Source organism: Dasypus novemcinctus, chromosome 6, assembly GCF_030445035.2.
Source record: "Dasypus novemcinctus isolate mDasNov1 chromosome 6, mDasNov1.1.hap2, whole genome shotgun sequence".
Taxonomy (NCBI): domain Eukaryota; kingdom Metazoa; phylum Chordata; class Mammalia; order Cingulata; family Dasypodidae; genus Dasypus; species Dasypus novemcinctus.
In genome coordinates this window covers 4781372-4799922 of record NC_080678.1, presented here as the reverse complement: position 1 = coordinate 4799922, position 18551 = coordinate 4781372, and the positions used below count along the sequence as shown (strand labels likewise).

At 62.7% G+C, this 18551-nt stretch overlaps 1 protein-coding gene across 1 annotated transcript in view; it reads left to right on the top strand.

Annotated features, from left to right (window-relative positions):
• INPP5A (inositol polyphosphate-5-phosphatase A) overlaps positions 1-18551 on the top strand; it is a 124808-nt gene that overhangs the window by 46413 nt on the left and 59844 nt on the right. The window contains exon 5 of the mRNA XM_058299471.1: positions 16362-16425. Coding sequence (XP_058155454.1) covers positions 16362-16425 — 64 coding nt within the window. The remainder of the gene's footprint in view (positions 1-16361; positions 16426-18551) is intronic.

Here is an 18551-nt window from a genome sequence, read left to right as displayed (position 1 = left end):
TACGTTCCAGCTGATGACAGGAAGTGATGGCGTCATGGGAATGGAACAGTAGTTAACTGTGATGGCCCTGCCCTACATGCTTCGCTTGTATCCAGTGTAGGACTCCAAACAGCCCCGGGAAGTGTTTTATCTTGCCGATTTTACCTACGGCAAAGTTGAGTTGAGTTCTCCTCCCCAGGAAGAGGCAGGTGTGGGACTTGAGCATGGCGCTGTCCCTGCAGCGCCTGCGTCGTGGCCTCTCGGCTCAGCTCATGTTGAGAAAGGGAGACGGCAGTTTGGGCAAGGCTGGCAAGTGGGAGAGGGGATGTCCAGCCCAGGGTGTCACCCAGGCAGTGGTTTCTCCCTAAGACAGCGGCGTCGGGGGCTGGGCTCCGGCGAGCCTGGGTCCGGGCTCCTCGCTCCGCGGCAGTGCGCCTGGTGGCCTCTCCAGGCTCCCCCCTCTCTTCCAGGCCCACTGACTCCAGCTTCTGGCTGCTCCTGGCTCTCTCTTTCTCTGTGACCTTCCCTGTAAGGCCCTCGGTGATGCATAAGCATAGCCTGGGTCCTGCTTACCTGATGTCACGGCATCAGAAGGCCCTGTTGACAAGAGTTCACACCCACAGGCGTGGACGAAGTTCAAGATACGTAGCTAAGACCACCATGAACTGGGAAGGAGAGGGGTAAGAGCTATAAAAGATGTGTGGTCTAGAGGGAAGGAGAGCAGAGAGTGGAACAGAGGTCGTTTTGGTAGAGTTAATAAATGATGATTTTCCAAACTGATAAAAGACCCCAACAGAAATTCAAGAAGCTCAATAAACCCCAGCAGGATAAATTTTAAAAATCCCAATCACTAACTGGTGATGCAACTTGAACAAGACCTTGACTAAAAGGGGGAAATGGTAAAGACAAATGAGTTTATATGACTAAGTCCTCAAAAAAGAGTCGGGAAGTCATCAGAGGGGTCACACGCACGCCTCAGCAGGACCCCAGAGAAGCCAAAGTAGAGACAACCCCAGGTACTGCTGGTCCCGAGGGCTATGGAGACCCACAGGTTCTATGGTCATGGCAAACGGCTCTGGAGTTCAGCGCCTTGTAGGTGGGCCTTGCTTTGGAATTTGTGTTCCTGAGTGGTTGGAGTTGGACTCAGATGTGACCTTTCTTCACATGCCTCTTCTCTTGTTTCTGCTGAGCCTGTGGCTGGTGCTGGGGTTGGTGTATGCTCAGGAGACTTGAATCTCTGGACTGTCCATGTGCCAGCTGGGCCCTGAGCCTCAGCAGAGTTGCTTCTCCTACTCTCTGGATCATTGGACTTACCCAGGTCAGCTGACAGGGAGGTGAAGATGGTCAACCACCACACCAGGGAGCCGAGTGTGCCTGCAGCTGCAAGCAGGGGAATTGCATCCATCGGCCATTTGGGATCTAAGCCCTTTCTCAATATAGAGGTGGAGTAGATATCACCATCCCAGGGTCCACGGGATGGAGGAATAAAATATAGATTAGAGTGGACTTATTGGAGGAATAAAATATAGATTAGAGTGGACCTATTGGTGTTCTACTATAGTACTATTGTGACTAGCAGTGGAAGAAACTGTAGCACTGATGTGGAGACAATGGCCATGGTAGTTGCTGAGGGCAGGGACAGGGAAAAAGAGATGTGATGTGGGGGCATTTGGAGTTGTCCTAAAATACTGCAGTGACAGATGCTGGACATTATATATCCTGCCATAACCCACTAAATGGACTGTTGGAGAATGTGAACTACAGGTAAACTATTATCCATGTGGTGCAGCAGTGCTCCAAAATGTATTCACCAAATGCAATGAATGTGCCACACTGATGAAAGAGGGTGATGATGTGGGAGGAGGGGGGGTATGTGGGGTATATGGGAACTTATTATATTTTTTAATGTAACATTATTTGTGATCTATGTGTCTTTTTTAAAAAAAGAAAAAAAAATTTTAAAGTAAAAAAAAATCCGTACGGAGACATAAGGTGAAACTGCAGAAAACCATAGAAAAAGAGGAAATCTTGTAAGTTGCCAGGAGAAGAAGGCAGAGTGCTTTGAAATGAGTGACAATTAAACTGACAGCTCATGTATTAGCAGAAACAGTAGAACTTAGATGACAATGGAATGTTAGCGTCAGTGTCCCGAAAGGAAGCTGTCAACACAGAATTCCAAATCCAGCAAGAATGTCCCTTGAAAACGAAGGTGAAATAGATATTTTCATTCACAGGAAACTGAGAAGTATTTGTCACCAGCAGACTTACACAAAAGGCAGTCACCAAACAGGCATATGAAAGACCTTCCCAGACGAGCTGCAGGAAACGGAGTATGTAGAACAAAATAAACACCTTCTGTGACTTAACAAACCTAGAGAACCAAAAGTCAGCAAGATCCATTGCATGTAAGTGGATGGGCTGAAATGGAATTCATGGTTTAAGCGCCTGGCAATTTTGGGAAGAATAAAAGTAACAATGATCATACTAGACTTGGATAAGCCAGTGAAACATTTTGTAATCTCAGTTAACTAGTAAAATTATATATACTTTCCAAACTAATGGCAAGAAGAAGGGGGATGGGGTGAGATAATAACAAATAATCTAAGAGAATGATGAGAGAGAGAGAACACTAAGATTACAGATTGAAACAAATATACCAGTAATTACATTGACTGTAAATGGATTAAATACTTAAATCAGAAGTGGGCATTATCAGACTGGATTTTTAAAAAAGTAATAAAAGGACCAGTTCCTACTATTTGATGACTTCTTAATGTTTAAAAAATAAAATCTACTTTTCAAAGGCAAAGATGTCCCAAGAATGTTAAAAATGTCTTGCAGATCTTGCAGGCAATTCTAAAAGGAATAAATTCTGGACTTACTTTGAAGCAAGGATAGTTTGTTGGAAATATCATAGTACTGGTTAGAAGGGGACCACGCTCTCCTGGGTGGGTGGCTTCTGGTGGGGGCCAAGCAGTCCACCCAGGCTAATCAGCACCATGGACAGTGAGGGCCCAAGAAGAGCATGCGGCCTCAGTGGCCCACCTGCCTGAGCAGCTGCCAGCACCCAGCCCCCTCGTAACCTCGATCGTCCTCATTGGCGGAAGAGCTGAGTTCACAGCCGGCTGCCCGGCCTTGGCCTGCCGGGACTGGTGCCTGGGGGAGCTGGCGCACCCGGCGGTGGCAGGGGTCTCCTGTGCAGCGCGTTGGTTGGGAGTGCGTCGTTTGCCTGGCGGCTCTGCACAGGAGATGCTCCAGGGCCTCGCCTGCCCCAGTGGAGCTGGGGCTCCCTCCTGCTGTCTCCTTCTGAGATCAGCACTTGAGGTTCTTTGGAACCCCGCTGCGGAGAAGCGCTCTGAGGCTGCTGGAGCGTCTGTGAACACAGTGCTGGCAGGGTGAACGCGGAGGCCAGGCCGCGCCTGTCCAGAAGCCCCGTGCCCACGAGTTTCATGGAGAACCGGTCTCCTGGCCAGGCTTCTGCATAGACCTTGTGAGAAGACTGCTCTTCTAGCATTTCTAAGGAAGAGAAAGAAGCCACATTAAATTATTTGAAAAAGAAATACATGGCAGTTGCCCAATATAATTGGAATTTAAAAATCAATTAAAGCTTTTCAGTAGCACTTTACATGCCCTGAGCTTTTCCTAATGGCAGAAGGTATTTTGTAAACGGCTTGTGTTCAGTGTTGGCCGCCTCCTAAGAGCATATTTTATTTTAATTGCCTTATATCTGTAAGGCACATGATCTCTTTCTCCAGAACATTTGTAAGAATGAAATCGTAATTGAAAAGCTAATGATTTTTAGAAGACAAAAGATAGAAGGCAGAGCCATTTTAATTATGATGCAAATTTGCTACATAATTTAATTGAAATAAAAGTTTATTGATTTACTTTTGTAATCATTTAGACCTGGAAGACTATAACAATACATTTCATAATTAAAACTAGCTGTTATTTTAAGATTGCTATTTTCTTTGCTCGTTATCAAAACCTCAGTTTGCAGAATATTATAAAAAATATAGTGTCCATTTTGCAGGTGAATCTCATTTTGAGAGAAAAATACATAGATTATGCAAGCTAAGAAATAATTTTGGGCTACTCAGAGAGACTGTTAGTTCCTTGCACAGATGACTTTCTGATCAGATGTGTACAGGATCTCCAGGGCTGCCTCGTCCTCCTGCAGCCCTGGCTGGCGGTGCAGCCTGCCTGGTGGTGCCCAGGTTGGCGGTGGAGCCCTGGCTGGTGGTGGGGCCCTGGCTGGTGGTGGGGCCCTGGCTGGCGGTGGAGCCCTGGCTGGTGGTGGGGCCCTGGCTGGCGGTGCAGCCTGCCTGGTGGTGCCCAGGTTGGCGGTGGAGCCCTGGCTGGTGGTGGGGCCCTGGCTGTGGGGCCCTGGCTGGTGGTGGGGCCCTGGCTGGCGGTGGAGCCCTGGCTGGCGGTGGGGCCCTGGCTGGCGGTGGGGCCCTGGCTGGCGGTGGGGCCCTGGCTGGCGGTGGGGCCCTGGCTGTGGGGCCCTGGCTGGTGGTGGGGCCCTGGCTGGTGGGGCCCTGGCTGGCGGTGGGGCCCTGGCTGGTGGTGGGGCCCTGGCTGGTGGGGCCCTGGCTGGCGGTGGGGCCCTGGCTGGCGGTGGAGCCCTGGCTGGCGGTGGGGCCCTGGCTGGCGGTGGGGCCCTGGCTGGTGGTGGGGTCCTGGCTGGTGGTGGGGCCCTGGCTGTGGGGCCCTGGCTGGTGGTGGGGCCCTGGCTGGTGGTGGGGCCCTGGCTGGTGGTGGGGCCCTGGCTGGTGGAGCCCTGGCTGGCGGTGGGGCCCTGGCTGGCGGTGGGGCCCTGGCTGGCGGTGGGGCCCTGGCTGTGGGGCCCTGGCTGGTGGGGCCCTGGCTGGTGGTGGGGCCCTGGCTGGTGGTGGGGCCCTGGCTGGTGGGGCCCTGGCTGGCGGTGGGGCCCTGGCTGGCGGTGGGGCCCTGGCTGGTGGTGGGGCCCTGGCTGGTGGTGGGGCCCTGGCTGGTGGGGCCCTGGCTGGCGGTGGAGCCCTGGCTGGCGGTGGGGCCCTGGCTGGCGGTGGGGCCCTGGCTGGCGGTGGGGCCCTGGCGGTGGGGCCCTGGCTGGTGGTGGGGCCCTGGCTGGTGGTGGGGCCCTGGCTGGCGGTGGGGCCCTGGCGGTGGGGCCCTGGCTGGTGGTGGGGCCCTGGCTGTGGGGCCCTGGCTGGTGGTGGGGCCCTGGCTGGCTGTGGGGCCCTGGCTGGTGGTGGGGCCCTGGCTGGCTGTGGAGCCCTGGCTGGTGGTGGAGCCCTGGCTGGCGGTGGGGCCCTGGCTGGCGGTGGGGCCCTGGTTGGCGGTGGGGCCCTGGCTGGCGGTGGGGCCCTGGCTGGCGGTGGGGCCCTGGCTGGCGGTGGGGCCCTGGCTGGCTGTGGGGCCCTGGCTGGTGGTGGGGCCCTGGCTGGCTGTGGAGCCCTGGCTGGTGGTGGAGCCCTGGCTGGCGGTGGGGCCCTGGCTGGCGGTGGGGCCCTGGCTGGCGGTGGAGCCCTGGTTGGCGGTGGGGCCCTGGCTGGTGGTGGGGCCCTGGCTGGTGGGGCCCTGGCTGGTGGGGCCCTGGCTGGCGGTGGAGCCCTGGCTGGCGGTGGGGCCCTGGCTGGTGGTGGGGTCCTGGCTGGTGGTGGGGCCCTGGCTGTGGGGCCCTGGCTGGTGGTGGGGCCCTGGCTGGTGGTGGGGCCCTGGCTGGTGGTGGGGCCCTGGCTGGTGGGGCCCTGGCTGGTGGGGCCCTGGCTGGCGGTGGGGCCGGGCTGAGGACTGGAACGTAGCTTTTCTGCTCGCCTGCTCCCCTCGCGAGCACATGCTCTCCTTACTCCTCTGCCTCCCGCCGGCTGTCAGCTCACGCCACACACAGGCAGGTCCACTAGGGCCTTTGCATCTGAGAAGCAGGGCCCATGGGAACGTGTTGGACAGAAACGAGCAGCCCTGAGTCCTGGGCGGGCGCCTGCGGGACGTATGCTGAGGCAGCCGAGGGCTCTTTCTCCAGGCTGTGCCCCTGCCACGAAGCACACCCTGCGGTGATGTGCCGCTCTGGAGACAACAGCTGGCCTGCGGGAGGAAGGGTGGGAAAGCAGCGCGGACTTCTCTTCCTCCCTGCCCTCCTGTGCTTTTCAGGTTTTTCAAGGCTCTTGTTGTCCAGCCCTGCTCTGGCACCTTTCATACCGTCGGTTGGGCACATGGAATTCTCTAGGTTTTAGGGGGAGAAACTTAGCGCTGACTCTACAACTAACTGAAAATGGTCAGGGATTTCACATATTTTTGAGTTGCCCATTTGGATGTGGCTGCTCGTCCCATCTCCGTGTTGTGAAGTCCAGGGTCAGTCTGTCCCCTCCCTCTTCCTGCCTGGCCCCATGGCGCCGTGTGCCCCTTGCCTGGCGCTCCACGGTCGTCGCTTTGTTGGCGCTCCTCTTCCTTCCAGCCCCTCCCCTCCCGTGCTGCGGTCCCTGCCCCATGAGCGTGGCACGTCGTGGCTGGAGGACTGTCCACGTGCTGGTGCCCCCCCCCCACCTGCCGCCCGGGCTCCCCTGAGCTGCAGAGATACCCCTAGGGGCCCGCTCGGTGGGCGCGCTTGCCCACAGCCTCCTGCCCTGGGTGGTGGCATTCCCACTGCCCAGCTGCCCCCGATATCCCTAGGGGCTGCTTGGTGGGCGCGCTTGCCCACAGCCTCCCCCCCCGGGTGGTGGCAGTCCACTGCCTAGCTGCCCCCGATACCCCTAGGGGCCTGCTCGGTGGGCGCGCTTGCCCACAGCCTCCTGCCCTGGGTGGTGGCATTCCCACTGCCCAGCTGCCCCCGATATCCCTAGGGGCCCGCTCGGTGGGCGCGCTTGCCCACAGCCTCCTGCCCTGGGTGGTGGCATTCCCACTGCCCAGCTGCCCCCGATATCCCTAGGGGCTGCTTGGTGGGCGCGCTTGCCCACAGCCTCCCCCCCCGGGTGGTGGCAGTCCACTGCCCAGCTGCCCCCGATACCCCTAGGGGCCTGCTCGGTGGGCGCGCTTGCCCACAGCCTCCCGCCCCGGGTGGTGGCAGTCCACTGCCCAGCTGCCCCCGATACCCCTAGGGGCCTGCTTGGTGGGCACGCTTGCCCACAGCCTCCCGCCCCGGGTGGTGGCAGTCCACTGCCCAGCTGCCCGGGAGCAGTGTGCTGGGAGGAAAGGCGACGGGCGGCGCCTCCACGTCCTGAGCCCGCCCTGGCTGCAAAGCCTCCTGAGCCGCCCCCTCTCCGGGGCTGGCCGAAGCCCCCGGCTGCTTCACCCTCTGCTGCGTCTCAGACGCCGAAGCCAGCACTGGCGCAGGGACAGTACCCGGCGAGGACTTGCCGAGCAGTTGAAAGAAGGCGTGCTCTCGGGCTGGAAGCTGAGGACGGCTGAGGCCCCCGTAGGCCTGCTGGACCGCTTCCTCCCAGAGGAGGCCGAGCCCGTGGGTCAGGCTTGCGCCTGCAGGTCGGGTCCCCCGCCGCCTGCGAGGGTGGGGCCGTGTGCGTGGCGCTCGGTGCCAGGGCAGTGTGGTGCATCGGCGGACTTCACCCAGGCTCCTGTGCCAAGCGTGCGCCTCTGCTCGGGGACGTGGGCTCTGCGCGGGCAGGCAGCACCCGCCCGCCCCGGCTGCTGATTGGGCAGCTGCAAGCAGGAGCTGCGCAGGGTTCAGCGCCCCCGTGTACGGCGTGCCAGCTCCCCTGCCACACGCTTTATAAAATGCTCTTTAATTCAGGAGCAGAATATCATTAACTTTGTAAGTGGATGAATACAATGGACAACCAATTTAATTAACTTCTAACATTGGCTGTTGGATGGGAGACAAAGTGAAATCCTGCGTGCATTTCTCATACAGGCAGCCAGCCTTGAAGGGGCTTGGTGGTGATGAGTCAGACAGGGGGACACCTTTGGGCCTGTATTTCATGTTTAGCCCTGGAATCTGCACTCGGAAATGCAGTGCTTTGTTGCTCAGTCAGCCCTCATTTGGAGACAGGCACAGAGGTTCGCTGGGAGCTTGGCGAGCCTCGTGACAGTGACATGCTAAGTGCAGCCTCCCCACCCCCGTCCAGGCAGTTGAGACGAAATGGGTGATAATGCTGCCTCGTCCAGTTACACTCGCCAGCCTCCAGTTATTATAGCGGAGAAGATCAATGACGTTCTGCACTGATTTAAACAAAAGCTTTGTTTCGTTTATGATTGTTTGTAATCTGATGAGTGTAATAATAATTTTGCTTTGATTTATTACTCAACCTGGGAGCTTGTTTCCAGGTATGGCATTGTGGGCCTGCCGTTGTAGGGCTGCTTTCCTAGTGCTCGGACGTGCGTTTTGTGGCTGTGTCCACCGTGGGAGCAGCGGGCCGGGCCTGTCCTGAGGATGCTGCCCGCTGTCCCCTCACTGTTGCTCCCCGTTCCCAGCCTGGCGCTGGGGATTTGGAGTTGAGCCGGGCCTGTTACTGCCCTCTGGGAGCTGCTGTTCTGGAGAAAAAGACAGACGTTGTAAGGAAACGGGCTCGCGGCCTCGGCGGGCAAGGCTGGGGGAGACGCCGGGCCTGGAGGCTGTGCTTGGAGCAGTCTGGGGCTGCCTGGAGGAGGCAGTTCCGCAAAGACCTGACGTGCCGGGCAGGGGAGTGCTGTGTGAGAAGACACCCAAGAGAACAGCGCGTGTCGACGCTAACGAGGGGAAGAGCCTGCCTTCCCGGGGCCTCGGGCTGCGTGGCTGGAGCGCCGTGCATTGGAGGCGTGCAGGGGCGGGCCGGGGAGCGCGAGGGTGCGCAGGCCCTGGGCGCCGGGAAGGCGTCGGCAGCGGGTGGTGTGGTCGATGGCGTCGTTGTCGGGGGCTTCCCCGGCAGCCGGGTGGTGATGGCGGCGGAGGGCAGGGATCACCTGGCCACCTGGTGTGGTGGTCGTGGGGCTGGCGACGCATCGCGTTGGATCCGCGAAACCGCGCTTCTCCCCTCGAGTCCCCGTCTCATGAAAGGGCACCGCCTCTCCCAGCCTCCCTGGCCGCAGGCTCTGGGCGTCTTCCATTTCCTTCTCCTGTGTACCCTGCGTGCCGTTTGTGTCCAGGGCCAGGTGTGGCAGTCTGAAGTTCCTCTAGGAATCCCAGAAAGGTGATGTCCTTCAACAGGTCCACTCCTGCGACGTGGCCCTTTGATTGGACTCCGTCAGCGGCGAGACTCAGGCCGGGTCTTGCCTTTGTGGGTCTGATGACACAGACGCAGGTGGCGGGGGCCGCCGAGGTGTGCTGATCCTGCCGTGAGAGGGAGGGCGGCAGGAGAAGGGGAGCCGAGCGCTAGAGCCGCCGCGGCCAGGGAGCCACGAGCCGAGCCTGACCGCCCTCAGCGGCTTCGGGAAGAACGTGGAGCTGCGAGGGGAGGCCGGCGGGGACGAGCCCGAGACCTGGCTCCCACAGCAGCTCTCAGCACGGCCAGGCGCGTCCACCGGCTGCGGCCAGACAGCAGCAGTCCCAGGGTGGAGCGCGAAGGCTGGAGGGGGGAGCAGACGGAGCCGGTTCCCCACGGAGCTGAGGGCACGTGCAGGCGACCCCAGCGTCAGTGAGGCAGCGCCGCCGCGCGGGAGCCTCATGCCCCAGATGGGGAGCTGCCTGGACGCCACACGTTATTCTGAAAAAAGACATTTTCTAACAACAACCAACTAAGAGACACCTAAGAATAAACCCAGCAAAAGAGCTTCACGACTTTTCTGAGAACATCATAAAGCTTTGTCAAAAGACTTTCGAAAGGCCTCACTAGGCGTGAGGGGTCCTGGTGGAGGTGGAGGCGCGGCCGGCAGGCGAGGGGCAGCGCCAGCCTCCAGGCCTCTGCTCCACAGCCCGCCCGTGCGGGAAGCGCCGGCCCCTGGTGGGTCTGGCTGATTCTGGGGTTCAGGGGAGAGCCGAGGAGAGCAGCCCAGGAGCTGTGGAGGGCACCACGGCCAGAGGACTCAGCCCCGGGCGGCCCCAGCTGCAGGAGGAGGGGCCGCAGCAGTGGGCACCCCGGAGGAGGACCCTGCCCTGCCGCCCCCGACAAGACGGCGCAGCTCCAAGGGAGGACTCAAAAGCACACCCGCAGAGCTCCTGACCAGGACGCACAGCGGGACAGGACGCACAGCGGGGCGGGGACGCACAGCGGGACGGGATGCACAGCGGGACCGGGACGCCCAGCGGGGCGGGGACGCACAGCGGGACGGGATGCACAGCGGGACCGGGACGCACAGCGGGGCCGGGACGCCCAGCGGGGCTGGGACGCCCAGCGGGGCCGGGACGCACAGCGGGGCGGGGACGCCCAGCGGGACGGGGACGCCCAGCGGGACGGGACGCACAGCGGGGCCGGGACGCACAGCGGGGCCGGGACGCACAGCGGGGCGGGGACGCACAGCGGGACGGGACGCACAGCGGGGCCGGGACGCCCAGCGGGGCTGGGGACGCCCAGCGGGGCCGGGACGCACAGCGGGGCGGGGACGCCCAGCGGGACGGGATGCACAGCGGGGCGGGGACGCCCAGCAGGACGGGGACGCCCAGCGGGACGGGACGCACAGCGGGGCCGGGACGCACAGCGGGGCCGGGACGCACAGCGGAGCCGGGACGCACAGCAGGGCCGGGACACAACCCTAGGCAGCCTGAGCACCTTGAAATCCAACTGTGACGTGGAGGAAGAGGCCGCCAGAGCCCTGAGGACATGCCACGGGGCAGACGCACTTGGCAACACCGGCGATAGACAAGACGTGATTCCAGGTTATATTTGAATCAAGGACCTATAAATGAGAAGTGGGTAAATAGAAAAGCAGACAAAAGACAAGGACCAGGAGCGCACAAGGGAAACCTGCATCGTCAGTAAACGGGAGTGCAGCTGAAGGCTGAAGGTGACCCATCTGCGGCCTGGCAGGAGTTGAAGGCGCCAGGCCTCGGCCAGGACGTGGAGGGTGCCGCCGGGCACTGCCAGGCTCCACCCGCGAGGGGCGCAGAGCCGCGTCCTGCCGGCCTGACTGGGGCACCTGTGCATCCGTCGGGAGCACGTGAGCCTGTTGGCAACCCAGGAGCAGCGCAGCACCCGGGCGTCCGTTGCGCTGGTGGGAGCCTGGACTTGCCTTCCTGTCCAGAGAAGCGGGCAGGGTGCTGCCCTGCGCTTGCGGGCCGGTGGTCTGCAGCGATCGCAGCTCTTGGCAGCAGCGTGCTGCGGCGGCTGTGCGTGAGGAGTGGGCTGCCCAGTCCCAAGCAGGCGTGTCGCCGTGGCGAAGCTCGGGGTGCCAGCCTGGCGAGGGGAGGGGTCAGCGGTGCCGGGCCAGTGGCTGTGCTGGCCTGGTCCTGAGGGCCATGCCCAGGGTCCCCGCTGCCCGCAGGTACCCACGGCGGGCACGCGTGCCTGAGCCTGGGCCGTTCTCCCCACCCCGCCGGGCCCCGCGCAGCCCCTTGCCTCCGCGTCGGCCCGCGTCCTGTCATCCGATCTGAGTGGGGCACCCCGAAGCCCGTGCAGCCTGAGCGCGTCCTAGAGCAGCTGCTGACCCAGCCCCGCTGGCTGCCGTGCCTTCCCCCAGCCGACCGCTGTCCAGCTCTGTATCATCCCCTTGCCTCCGGGGCATAATCCACCAGCACCTGTTTCAGTTGTGGCTTTTTCGGTTGTGTTCTGTTAGCTTTGTGGTATGCCATGTGAGGTTCAAGGAACTTGCCCCTTTCTCAGTGTGAAACTCACCTGCGTGTGCCTACGTGACGCTCTCAGGTGTTTGTTTTCCTTGCCACATGGTAGTCCATCCTCAGGCCACTTCAACATGGATTTACCCATTTTCATGCTGCTGAGCGTCTGGGTTACGTTGCATTTGTTGCCTGAGTGTTCTCGTGCATTATTGCGCACACATCATACTTGCACGCGTGCGTGTCCCTCGGTATGGACTATCTGTGAAATTGTTGGGTTCGTAGCACGTGGGGGGCTCCACGGTTCCTGGACGCTGCCCCGCTGGGAGCTGAGCACCATCCCACTCCCCCTGGCGGTGCAGAGGCGACGCCCTTGCTCTCGCCGGCCTTGACCTTGCCAGGCTCGTTCGCTTCTGCTAACTAGGTGGCACATTTTACTATGCACCACACTTTCAGCATGCCTGAAGTAGCTCACCGCTTTCAAATGTTTGTTTTGAAGGTGAAGGTGGAAAGCAGAAATGGAGGCAGGTCCTGTGGACAGCCCGTTAGAGAAATTCCAGGAAGGGACCAGGTACGGGGTGCAGCTGGAGAGGACGAGGGGCACAGGCTTGCTTCACGCCTGTTTCCAGCTGTGGCCAGGGAGGGCGGATGCCCGCGCAGGAGACGAAGAGAGCTGCCGGGTCCCTCCCCACTGGGGGCGGAGACGGCTTTGGGGCTTGGAAACCCCCCAGGCAGGAGGAGGGCAAGTGTGGAGCCCACCTGCGCCCTGACCCCTCAAGGACGCCCCAGGTGGTCCCCAGGGAAGGGGTGAGAAGCCAGCCCATGTGGGCACGTGGCTCGTGGTGCAGGGCAGCAGGGGCTGCTTGGGCCCGACCTCAGGGAGCCTCGTACGCCGTCTTCTCGAGCAGGGCTTGGTGCTGGGCTCCAGGCACCGCCCCAGGTGTCCACTGGGCTCTCTCCTGCTGAGCCAGATGCACGTTAGAGCCTTCCCCTGCACCCAGGTGCCCTGACGAGAGGATGTAAGGCTGCCTGCGGGCGAGGGCAGGGGCTCATAGCCTCCGGCCACAAGCCTATCCATCACCCTGAAGGTTTAGGAGGTGGCAGAGTTCAGGGTGCCTGGACTGGGCTGCTCGAGGGAGCCCCCACCTCAGCCCGGCCGGCTGCCCGGGCCTTCCCGTCCTCCAGCCCCCAGCCCCCCGCCCTCCCCACCCCCTGCCGCTGTGCTCACACCCGGGGTCTGCACCTCTGCCCACGGCCCTGCTGGTCCTGAGAGTCTGCGTGTCTGTCACGGGGAGGGGGTGTGGGCAGGCGGCTCAGCACCCCAGCAGCCCCTCCACGGCCCCCCTGGTTCTCAGAGGCGGATGTTGGCCACAGGTCCCAGGGCACGCAGGGTCCACGCTGGCTGGATTCTTGGGGTACACCTGCCGTGTGCACGGCCCAGCATGCCACCCACGGGGGAGTGGGGCACAGAGCAGGGTGCGGAGCGCTCTCTCCTGGGCCACAGCCATGCGTGGCCTGTTGTGGTCAACAGCGCAGTTCCTGCACGTGCAGGGCGGAGCCGAGGCCAGGTGTGCGCAGAGCGAGGCCTGTCCCCAGCGTGGCCTCCTGCAGCCCCAGACACCTGGGCGGCAGCTCCCCGGCCTCCTCGCCAACTGCCCACGTGGCTCCTGGCCCCGTGCCTGCTGCGTGCGCTCTGCACGGACCCTGCGCTCCGTCCAGTCCCAGCCATGGTCGGGAGCCCCCCCAGGAAGGCCCAATGCCTGTGTCCCTGCTGGTCTCGGGAGCTGAGGGGCGCGGGTCCTCCTGGCGCTCTCGCAGGGACGCCAGCAGACGCCGAGGGCGCGTCCTGCTCGGGCCGTGCGTGGGAGGCGCGTGCTTTCCTTCGCAGGGCCTGAGGGAGGCGCCGCCTGTGGGCCTCACTAATCTGAGTTCAGGAACCCCCCGCCTCATGGAAAGCGGAAAGCGAGGCCGGACGTGGAGGGCCAGCGGGTTAATGATGTGTACTTTGGCTGCTAAACCTAATTGCAAAAATGATTAATTGCTGGCATCTGATTTGTTTGCAAATAAAGCGTGATGGAGGCGCTTCTGAGGAGCCTTGCGCCCCTTCCCGGGGCCTCGGCGGCCTTCGCCGGCATGGCGGCGGGGCCGGGCTGCGCTGGGCAAATATGTGCTTTGCGATTGTGCTGTTTGCGGGGACAGTGTCGTTTTCCGTCCTGGGGCGCTGGAAACGGCCTGTTCCGGATTGTCGGAAGCCTGCTGTGTTTGCGCAGTGGGATTGCTGCTGTCAGAGTTCCAACTCCGGTCCACACTCTGTGCCGTTTATCACTGGGCCGGGCGGGGCCCAGCCGGGCGGCTCCGCTGCTGAGGGCTTTTCCCAGGCCCCCTTCCCTGGGCGCCTGCAGAGCTCCTGGGCCGCGTGAGACGGGGACCGCGCCTCCCTAGGCGGACGCCGCTTCCTGCTGCCGTGGGGGCCTGGGGCCCCTGGGGGACCTGCCAACTCCCTCGCTGCCTGTTTCCACACTGAAGCAAGGCGTGGCTCTCCGGTTCAGGCCACGGCAGCTCTGCTTCCGGGTGCTTCCCAGCCACCCAGAGCCCGGGGGCTGGATGGGGGCCTCGGCCATCCCAGCCCCGTGGCTGTGCACTCACCCGCTGGGCGAGGGCAGCTCTGCGGGGCGTCTGGGGCCCTGGCCCCGCACCTGCCTCGCAAGCAACGAGAGAGCAGCTCCGCGGCCGCGTTCCACTGCCGGAGGGTCCCTAAGGCTCGGCCGTCCGGCGGGCACACGTGGAATAAGCGCAGGTGCCTTGAGCCCAGCGGCCTTCTCTGGCTGACGCCTCCCTCAGCCGCCCTGGGGTGGAAGGAGCCGGCCCCACGTGGAGCCCGCAGCTGCTGGGAGGGCCTGGAGCTGCGCCGCAGGCGCTCTGGCGCTGGGGCCTTCCCTGGTCCTGGAGGCGCCATGGCAGCTTCCTTCCCGCTTGCTTTTCGCGGGCGTCGTGACGCCACATGAGCTTGTCACGTCCAGCAAGGCAATGTCTAAGTGCTCGTGGTGACACTTATTTACTTAAATTTGAGTGCTTGTTTTATCAGGAAAAATTGAAAATCCCCGTGTAAAGGGCACACTTCCGGGGAGCAGCAGGTCAGGCTCCCGTGGCTGGCCCGGCGCGCAGCCCTGGCGGCCGTCCTGCCGTGCTGGCGCACTGGGCACAGCTGAGCCGCGTTCCCGCCTCACACCTTCCTGGACTAGAGAGGGGGGGCCTGGGGGGCGCAGACCAGACCGTCAGGTGTGGGGGACAAAGCCAGCTCCTGTCCTCCACTTTTCCAGCCCGTGGTCATCGGAGGAAGTGGGTTTCCACCTGACTTTCACACAGAAGCACTTGCACTCTGCGGGCCTGGTCACACCTTTGTTTCCAAACGCGGGAGCGATGAGTAAATCGGCAAGGCGGATGGCGTGTCCCGAGTGGAAGAGCTGCAGCCCCTGGAAAGCGGGCTCGACAGAACGCCAGCCTCTTCTGGAAGTAGCTGTGGAGGCCCTGCCTGCCCACCCCTCGTGGCCGCCCTGCCCGTCAGGCCTGCGTGGGCAGTGCCAAGGCACGCGGGCATGATCGCCGCCCTCGGGGCGGCCCCCAGCCCGGGAACTCGAGATGGGCGCCCTTCCACGTGGCTTCCCTTCTGCTGAGGGTGGGCCGTGGGATCAGCAAGCCACTTTCTTTGGTAACATTGCCAGATCATGTCTTCAGTAAAAGTACTTAAGGAGGCAAATGCTGCAGTGCCCCCGAGGCCCTTGGGCACTACTCTCCGTCTTCTGTGGCGATGGCGGCACCAGGGGACGATGTGGGCTTCCGGGCCAGCGCCCAGGAGGCGCGGGGGCAGTCTGGCGAGCCTTTGGTGGTGGCGTGCTGTGGCACCAGCAGCGCGCCCGGATGACGCTGCCAGCGAGCAGGCAGCCAGTCCCACGGCCGCCACGCTGGCCGCGCCTCGGCCCTGTGTGCCACGTCGCCCCCTTGCTGCCACCAGGTGTGGTGCGCTGGTCTCTGCCCACGACAGCGTGACGCCCAGACACAGGGCTTGCGTTTTTGTTGTGTGAAGTCGGGTTTATAGCTGTGCAGTTCCCATGCTGGAACCCCTCCGGCTCTGACGAGCAGTTTCACAGTCACGTCCAGGAGGCTCTCCAGGCCCCGTCGTTAGGGTCGCGGGGTTGGCAGGTGGAAGCTGCGGCCTGAGCAAATGTGAACTGCAGGTGAACGAGGGGAGCTGGCGTCAGCGTGCTCCGCAGCGGTCCCCTGCACATGGCCTCTGCCGTCGGAGCCCAGCGCCCCGGGTGGGACCAGGCGCCCGGCGGGTGCCCGGCCATGGTCTGATGTGCAAGCTGGTGACCTGTTGGCCGTGCCAGCGTCAGCGCATGGACTCTGAGTCTGGCGGCGCGGGCGGCGAGGGCGTGGAGCTTCACCTCGGGCTGGGAGGCGGCGTGACAAGGGGCAGGGACAGCACAGGGGCCGGGTGGAGGCTGGGTCAGTGCCCTGGAGGTTCCCGAGCTCCACGGCGTTTGCGTGTGGGACTCCCACCCCTGACACGTCCTCCCGCTGCACGTGTGGGAGCCGCGCACCACACCGAGGGGCGTGCGGCACGCAGTCAGGCCTGGCCCGAGGGTCAGCGGGGCGTGCCGTTCCTTGCGCCTCGGTGCCCACGGCCCGCCCCCCGCCTCCGCGTCCAGCTGGCTGTGGGCCTGAGCCCACCTTCTCACTGCTCTCTCCTTCTGCCCCGCAGGCACTCGGCAGCTTTTACTTTCTCCACGAATCCTTAAAGAACATCCACCAGTTCGACTTTAAAGGTAAGCGGGGCTGCCCTCCGCCGGCTTCTGGGTCTCCCCTTGGGCCTGCTTCTTCCAGCCCCTCTGCCTGTGGCCCCGGGAGGGCCGGTGCGGTCTGGCCCCTGTGGCGCTCCAACCGGAGACGCTGTCAGCACTGCCCACCCCGCCCTCCCTCCCTCCCCAGAAGGGCAGATGGCACTGGCCTCGTTAGGGCAGGCGCAGAAGAGGAAACTGTGTGGAGGAAACCAAATGTGAGAAAGCGGCAAACAGAAAGGCATGTCCACGTATTTAAAAACAGAGGGCAGGAGCGTGTCTGTGGCGGGGAAAAGTGTGCCCCCTCCTCTCTAGGGTGGGCTTTGTTTCCGGCTGCTGGAACAGATGCCACGCGCTGGGCTGGCCTCGTAGCAGGATGGGCTGCGCCGGGTCCAGGCGCAAGGCTGCTTCCAGTCTCGGGGTGCTTGCCTTTCCCGTCACACGGCGCTGCACGTGGCGGGGCTGCTCCTTGCTCTTGCCGATTCCATCGCCTCAGCTCTGGCTGCTCCCTTGGCGTCTCCCTCCCTGCGTGCTTCCAGTGCTTCCGCTGACCTCGGCGTGGTGGGGTAAGGCCTGCCCGCTCTGCTTGGGCCCCTGAGCTGATGCCGTCTTCCGAGGGCCTGCCCACGCAGGGGCTGCCCCCCAGAGAGGCTCCTACCCGGGGGCTCCCACCCAGAGAGGTTTCAACCTAGAGGCTCCCACCCAGAGAGGCTCCCACCCGGGGGCTCCCACCCAGAGGTTTCCACCCAGAGGGGCTCCCACCCGGGGGCTCCCACCCAGAGGCTCCCACCCAGAGAGGCTCCCACCCGGGGGCTCCCACCCAGAGGTTTCCACCCAGAGGTTTCCACCCAGAGAGGCTCCCACCCGGGGGCTCCCACCCAGAGGCTCCCACCCAGAGAGGCTCCCACCCGGGGGCTCCCACCCAGAGGTTTCCACCCAGAGAGGCTTCTACCCGGGGGCTCCCACCCAGAGGTTTCCACCCAGAGAGGCTCCCACCCGGGGGCTCCCACCCAGAGGTTTCCACCCAGAGGCTCCCACCCAGAGAGGCTCCCACCTGGGGGCTCCCACCCAGAGGCTGTCTCCGGGGACAAGACTCCGTCCCCTCCGTGCATACCGTGCGCCTGTCTTGTCCTGCCCGAGCGGCCCCGCCACCTGCCCCTCCCTGCTGCCTCTCTCTGGGGCGGGGCTATTGCTTCTGCTGACTGGCGCCTGGCGCTGCCGCAGTTGCTTTCGCTGTCGACGTTGTACGTGAGCTCCCCTCACTCACTCGGGCTGCTGAGCCAGAGCGCATTAATTTGAAATGCCATTAAAGTTGTAATAACTGTGGAGAGCAACCAATTATGTCAATTTGTCCAGATTCATTATTTTTGTCCACTCGAGAGACAGATTGCCTCTTAAGAAATTGAGAACCAGAGTCTTCTCCAAATGGCCTGCGTGGCACGTTCCTCAGCCCTGAGCCCGGGTTTGGCCGAGCCATCCCCCGTCCCCTGCCCTGCTGCGCAGGCCACGCCAGGTGTAGCGAGCAGGAGCCCCGGCCCTCCCCACGGGGCATGGTCTCACTGGCCAGCGGAGCTGGATGGGCCAGGGGCCAAGGCTGTGCTGCCCGCTGTCCCCACAGCCTCCCCATGTGCCTTGCTCTCAGCAGCACAGCTGGGAGGGAGGTTTCGGACACAGCAAGGTCCAGGCAGAGCTGGAGCAGAGCAAGGTCCAGACACCGAATAAGTGTCCGCAGAGCCCTGGGGGACACGCCCCATGTCCGCAGAGCCCCTGGGGGATGAGCCCTGTGTCCTCAGAGCCTCTGGGGGTCGTTTCCGTCCGCAGAGCCCCTGGGGGACACGCCCCATGTCTGCAGAGCCCCTGGGGGTCGTGTCTGTCTACAGAGCCCTGAGGGATGTGCCCCATGTCTGCAGAGCCCCTGGGGGACATGCCCCATGTCTGCAGAGCCCTGGGGGATGTGCCCCGTGTCCTCAGAGCCCCTGGGGGACACGCCCCATGTCTGCAGAGCCCCTGGGGGACGCGCCCCGTGTCCGCAGAGCCCGGGGGACGCGCCCCATGTCCGCAGAGCCCCTGGGGACATGCCCTGTATCCACAGAGCTCTGCGGGATGTGCCCTGT